The sequence below is a fragment of the Sinocyclocheilus grahami genome, unplaced genomic scaffold (assembly GCF_001515645.1).
Source record: "Sinocyclocheilus grahami isolate Dianchi unplaced genomic scaffold, SAMN03320097.WGS_v1.1 scaffold35.1, whole genome shotgun sequence".
In the NCBI taxonomy this organism is placed as follows: Eukaryota; Metazoa; Chordata; class Actinopteri; order Cypriniformes; family Cyprinidae; genus Sinocyclocheilus; species Sinocyclocheilus grahami.
In genome coordinates, this window is record NW_015505214.1 from 1,641,547 (window position 1) to 1,647,888 (window position 6,342).

The 6,342-nt window shown below is 42.1% G+C and overlaps 1 protein-coding gene across 1 annotated transcript in view; it reads right to left on the minus strand.

The window, feature by feature from the left end:
* The window catches only part of LOC107581475 (protein PRRC2C-like), a 30,373-nt gene extending 24,847 nt beyond the window's left edge, over window positions 1-5,526 (minus strand). The window contains exons 1-7 of the mRNA XM_016267052.1: window positions 5,361-5,526; window positions 4,125-4,302; window positions 3,864-3,976; window positions 3,574-3,699; window positions 3,120-3,415; window positions 2,903-2,982; window positions 2,425-2,564 (exon numbers count right to left, since the gene is read on the minus strand). Of these exons, the coding sequence (XP_016122538.1) occupies window positions 2,425-2,564; window positions 2,903-2,982; window positions 3,120-3,415; window positions 3,574-3,699; window positions 3,864-3,976; window positions 4,125-4,302; window positions 5,361-5,475 (1,048 nt within the window). The 5' untranslated portion in view covers window positions 5,476-5,526. The remainder of the gene's footprint in view (window positions 1-2,424; window positions 2,565-2,902; window positions 2,983-3,119; window positions 3,416-3,573; window positions 3,700-3,863; window positions 3,977-4,124; window positions 4,303-5,360) is intronic.
* Between the last annotated feature and the right edge of the window lie 816 nt (window positions 5,527-6,342).

Genomic DNA, 6,342 nt, shown 5'->3' on the forward strand with positions numbered 1-6,342 from the left:
CCACCCCGGGGCGGCTGCCAAAACCAGCCGGGCCGCCCCCCCCAGCCACTGGCAGGTCACATGACCTGTCAGTGGCAGCTCCTGCCAGCCAGTTGAAGATTGAACCCCCACTCGTTATTTATGGGTGTGACAACCGCATTCTGTAGCCGAACTCACACCTGTAAACTTTCAGGATTCACAACCGCATTCTCGGAACACACGCACTGTGTGAACGGAACAGGACTGGACAACTAGTTGTCGGTCACATCAGTGCAAGAGAGTCACTCTGCCGCACAAACGCATGTCTAACATGTGTAACGAGTTTTCATGTGTGGTTTCGGTAACTTACAGTGACGGAGAAATGATCTGTGTAATGTGAAAGTTTTAGATCCAGTCAGTTTTCCACCGAAGCTGCTACCATCAGTTTTGTGTTCTGCGCGCGACTCAAATATGCTCCGCTCTCTACCCAAATTTAAAAGTTGCTGTCGGTTAATGAAGATTTGACGGAAGAACCCGTGGCTCGATTGGACTCTTGTCGTGTCAGAAGTGATAAAACTTTCAGAATTATGGATGTCGCCATCTGATTCTACTTTGGTCACTGTCACTATGGTTACTGGTAGGGGTGCTCCGATTGATCGGCTACTGATCACTATTGGCCGATAATCGCTTTGGGATGATTGATCGGAGGTCTCTAAAAAGGCAGATCTCAAAAAAACGATCTCAAGCTGATGACGAGCCTGCCATGAGAGGTTTGGCACGACATGCAGCAGCACGTCTCAGTCTCTGTCCGGCACAGGTAAAATAATTATAATGCTGAAGGTGAGGTACTCACTTCATATTTCTTCATTAAATAACTTAAAAAGTAATTTGAAAACCTTGTGAGACGTAATTTCACAAACAGCGTGAGTGAATCAACCTGCGCTCTCTCTTTCTCTCTCAAAATACACAGATGGCTTCAAATCACTACATCGCGTCTGTCTATAAGCGAGCTGCAGGCTGCACAGTTGAGACAGGAATTGTCACTTGCACAATTGAGGCAGTCTCACATCGTCACTAAAGTTTAGAAATTGCATTTCTTTTTAATTCTTGCCAGTGTTTAACCATTCAGCGCTCCTGGAGACTGTGCGCTCATGCACACTCGCAGCGCACACACATAACGCCAGGTTCACATTACTCCGTTTGCAGTGCATACATGGTGCGTATTTTTTACGCGCTCATGTTAACGGATTAATAAAGCATGCACACGGTTGCGGTCAGGCAATGCGTTCCAGGAGCAGTGCGTCTGCAGCAGTGCAGAGATAGTTTGCGCACAGAGTCCATTTTTGCTGTGCTGCAAGCCTGAATTAAAGTAACAGCGCATCGTTTGCAGTAAATATGAACATGGATTGACACGAAAATGTAGTAATTACACCATAAATGCATATTATTAAAGTCTACTGTTTCACAGTCAACACGTATGGCTTTTGGGCTAGGTTTAAAGGGAAAGAGCACTTTTAGATAAAGGCGGCAATAATAGATGGCACTCGTGGAGGAAGGAAAACAAAAGTTATTTATGAACCGCAGGATTGCTTGAAATAAAGATTTAAATGCAAAAGGAAAGGCAGTAGAGCTGACTATTCCGGCCAATGGTAAGTTTGTGATAACAAGAAAAGTAGTTTAAATGTTTTTCCACTTGCTTAAAAAGTAAATGCAAAAGTAAAAGCATTGCATAATGTGTTGCTTATATTTATTGCGTTTAAACATGTCTGTGAAAGATTGTATTACTGTACTGTGTAAAAAAAAGAATCGCAATGCTGAAAAAGCATTTTCAGTGACAATGTTTGGATTTGAAATCTAAGTAATGGATAAATGTTGTGTTTGTAGTAAACAGTCCCTCAGTAGCGGACTCTTCTGTGAAAGCACAGTCCGTGCTGCTTGCCCTCTCACCAGAGTCACCTAAGAGGGGAATTCCCCCTATTTTCAAAAATGAAATTCAGGCCCTGAATAAAAGTAAAAAAATCCTGATTGGTGTATCACTATAAATAGTTATAAATGATAAAAAGAAGGCTTTAAAAAAAAATCTGTATCGGTGATTGGTATCGGCAGATACTGCTTTCTGTGTTCGGCCTCAAAAATCCTGATCGGAGCACCCCTAGTTACTGGTAAGGAATACGGGCTTGACTCCCGTTGCACATTTATATAGACAGTATTCCAAACGCAACTGTAAGCTGCTGTGTGAACGGGACATTTCGAGACTCACACCTGTAAGTAAATGCGGTTGTCAATCCCAAAAACTGACAGTGTGAACGTAGCTATTTAAATGGTGTATGGCCGACCACCATGTAATACTGATAACACCAACTACCTTGGGAAGCCTACAATGTACATTCTTTACCACCCAACCCTTCTGTAAACCATGAATCGGGGGGAAAAACAACAACAAAAACATTCAGCTGTCACTCTCACCTGCCCAACCCTCATCAGCATCAGTGTCCAGATTGTCTAGCTCTTTTAGTTCAGTGGCACTAACAATTGATGGCCTGTCTGGATCCTGCAGCCATGACTGAGAAGGAGGCTGGGAGGGTCTTAGACCAGACCGTGGGCCCCTAAGTGGAAAAAAGAGAAATATGAAGGGGAAAAGCTAGACTTCACAAAGCTCCTAATGTCCTGGAAGTATTCCAAAATACCAGATTGCTTGTCTTAATAAATAAAATTTAACTTTCAACTGCTTCCACTTTAACTTTTAACCCTTCAGACAAATTAAGGCCAATAACTAGTTAGAACTGTAACTTCAACTTTAGAAAGCACCGTGTAGCGCAAATACTTCAGATTCATCAAAATAAATTATTCATGGCAACAAAAGAAAGGACAAACTAACACTGTCTTTCAACCTTAGCTTCTAGATCTAAAGCCATTTAAGTTCAAACATTATGGGATCACTTACTTGGACATCTCCTGTTGTCCAGGGTACCTTAAGCTGCCTTGTACAGGAGGAAAGGGACCTCGAGGGTAAGCATTGAACATCTGAAAAGATAAAGCACACGTTAAAATAGTACTGACAAATACACTTCACAAAATCAGTACCAAACAAAACAATACATAGCAGCATGTCACAATTTCAGAAGGTAGATTAAATTATAAACAATGGCTAAATCACTCACATATGGTGGCATCATGCTCCTGAACTGAGCAGCATGGAACTGAGATGACATTCCTCTTGCCATTTGCTGGCCACCATTAAGTTTATGCTGAGGGGCAGTAGGCGGGAGCCTGTCTCTGGCATCTCTCTTTTCTCTGCCCTCCTCAGCAAAGGGTTTCCCTGCCTCATCGGAGTCCACAGAGGGAGATGGTGTGCCTCGACCCACGCCTGACTCCTCAGAGGGCTTACCATCGGTCTCTGAGGGGCTGGGAGCAACGTTTAAGTTCCTGCCTCCACCTTCCCGCCAGCTACCCACATCTGAGTAGGGAATGGAGATAAAAGGCCAGAGTGAAGGTGATAATTATATTTTAGAAACTCTCATTAAGAAATTACTGAATATCTTTTTTTTCCCTAAACAGTTGCAACCAATATGTTAAACACAGCTCATAAGAAAAGGTGAAGGATGATGGTCGTACTCTGAGGCCTGAGGCTGGGGCCCGGCCCATAGGGTTCATCTTCCTGATCGCCTGATTTCTCCTCCTCACCCGCCGCCTGCAGACTCGGAAACTCCTGATGGAACTGACTGCTCATCCGAGGAGCTCCTGTAGACACAGTGACACTTAAGAACTTGACTTCAGCAGTTCAAAATTCATGATAATTAAGATAAATCTGTGGCTTAAATGTGTTTAGATAAGGATTTACAGTTCACCGAGTAGCATTTTGAGAGTGAACAACAATGAAAAGGTTTACAAAGGAAACGGCTTACCGTCCAGCTGCCCAGACTGTTTGCTGTTGGCCCAGGAGCGGCTGCCTCCCAGAGGGACATCAGAGGTCTGGGGCACAGTTGGCTTAGGCTGTGGTGGAGGGGTCTCTTGTTGCCTACAATCATAAAAAAAAAGTGCCAGTGGAACATAAGAATCTAATGACTGCAAAACATGCAAAACGATGTGAAAGAGTATGTTTGGAACATCTAAAACTGATCTTTCAACAGGAACTACACCTATCATTTAAGAGGGTGGAGTTTTACCGTTCGTCTCCTGGTTGATCCTGTCTGGAGGCCCATCCGCTGCCGTCCTTGGGTACGATGCTAACGTTGGGATCGTTGCCTTTGTTCTCAGCTTTTAGGCTGGGCAGGTTAGCTGGGGGGGGCATGCGTCGACTGACCGCAACTTTGCCCAAACTTTGGAGCCCATGTCTGGCAGCAACTAAGTGGAAGAAAAGAAAGAAATTTCATTTTTTCTGACCAAAAGTAATTTACATTTAGTCATTTAGCAGATGCTTTTATCCAAAGTGACTTACAAATGATGACAATAGAAGCAATCAAAACCAACAAAAGAGCAATAATATGCAATAAAATGAACATCATTTGTACAGGAATGTTGTTAATATGAGCAGTAATCTTACAACAAATGTTCTTGGGCAGTCTCTCTCTATCTTTAAGCTCATAGGAATGCACAGCAGTAACTGAGTGGACAAAGGCTGCTTATTTGATCCAGTGATGCAAAGGAGGCTGATCAGGGAGCTCAATGAACGACAGTTCAAAGACTCCAGTGCATCACTTGACACTCTACTCAATGAACCATTCTTATTTTAACAGTTAGAGAGCAAATCATTAGAAGTTACCCAAGTCATGTGTAAGTCACGAAAAGTGACTGTGTAGACTGTCTGTATTAAAAGTTATTGAATTAATTTTAATGTAAGCATTTTTCTATTTGCTTCATCGTCTTTATGCAAAAAGCAGTCAGCCATTTTAGGTTTTGAGGTGAAATCTATCCTGAACATGTTCTTGACAGCATCATTTAATTATTGTCCGTGCAGAGGCTATTCCGTTTTATTGATCTATGGCGCATTCATTTTGATTCTTTACACGTGTAATGATGTCCAGTGACTTGTTTGCATTATTTATGCATAATTTTATTTATTTGTAAGACTTTTTTATGACTAAATTTGGTAATGGGAGAGTAAAAATATTTTTAAAATGTACACCGTTCAAACTAGGCTGCTTATGTTGAAGTGTTTGGGATGTGGCTTTTAATGATGAGACCTTTTTTGTAATCAGGCTCTCAAAAAGTATATAACAATTTGGATATAGATTTATCGGCCAACATATCGGTTATCGGCTTTCAAAAATAAAGAATAATCGGTTATCGGTATCGGCCAAAATTTTCATATCGGTGCATCCCTACTTTTGAGAGATTCATCCCACCACAGGGAACTCCGTAATTAACCACAGCTTGTTTGTAAGAATGGTCAGTTGACTCACCTGCAGTTTTCTGGGTCTCCAGAGACTTGCCCTTGTACGTGTTGAAGAGGCTAAGGGTTGCATACTTGGTCTTGCCATCCTTTGCCTTGGTGCTCTGCCCTGACTTCTCGGACATTTCGCTGGAAACTCATTGATTCTGGTCCTGCGGCCTCACCCCTCAGAACCAGCCTCTTCGAAGAGCCCAAGAAATAAAATATTCAGTGAGCAGATGGTAAACCAGATACTTTCTCTAATATTCCACCTGCACCTCTTAAGCATTTTAAGCAGTATTTCCTGTCAGGCTTAAGAGCAGGCTACAACGCAACACCAGGAGCCATTGTTGAGCAACTACAGAGACAAACAGACAAATGTGCATGTGAGCAAGCAACCCTCCCCGAATACAACGTATGCGAATGATAGCCTTTATACTCGTTTCACAAACATTACTAAATTAGATTCAGTGGTTCAAACTGGAATATTTATTCAAGGCCATGCACCAAACTTGCAGAGAAATCATTAAATGCACAATCAGGCTTTTATCAGACTTTCCTACTTCCAGGTCAAAAACATTGACCAACAAGTTTGACTAGCCATGATATCTGTCTATTACAACTTGCGTGTCTTTGAAGGAGATGGACTGCAAAGGCAGTCAGAACTCTACATCTTCGAATACCAATGGTTCAAATCGATGAAGCACATCATGTTGCCATGCCGATGTCAGTGTAGATGGTGAAATGACAGTAAGGGGAGGGGGTGCGGCAATCTACCGTGAGCCACATGGGGCTCCATTCATAATTTATGTGGTGTAAGGGCTTATGCCAAGACAGCACAGTAGAAGCAACAGGGTCACCTCATCATGTCCATACACAATTAGATTCACTGCACACTGAGAATTATGACGATAATGTGGTATTGTTCACAACTATATTTATGTATTTTTTCCACTCAGTTTCACTTTATATATCATATATATATATATATATATATATATATATACACATAC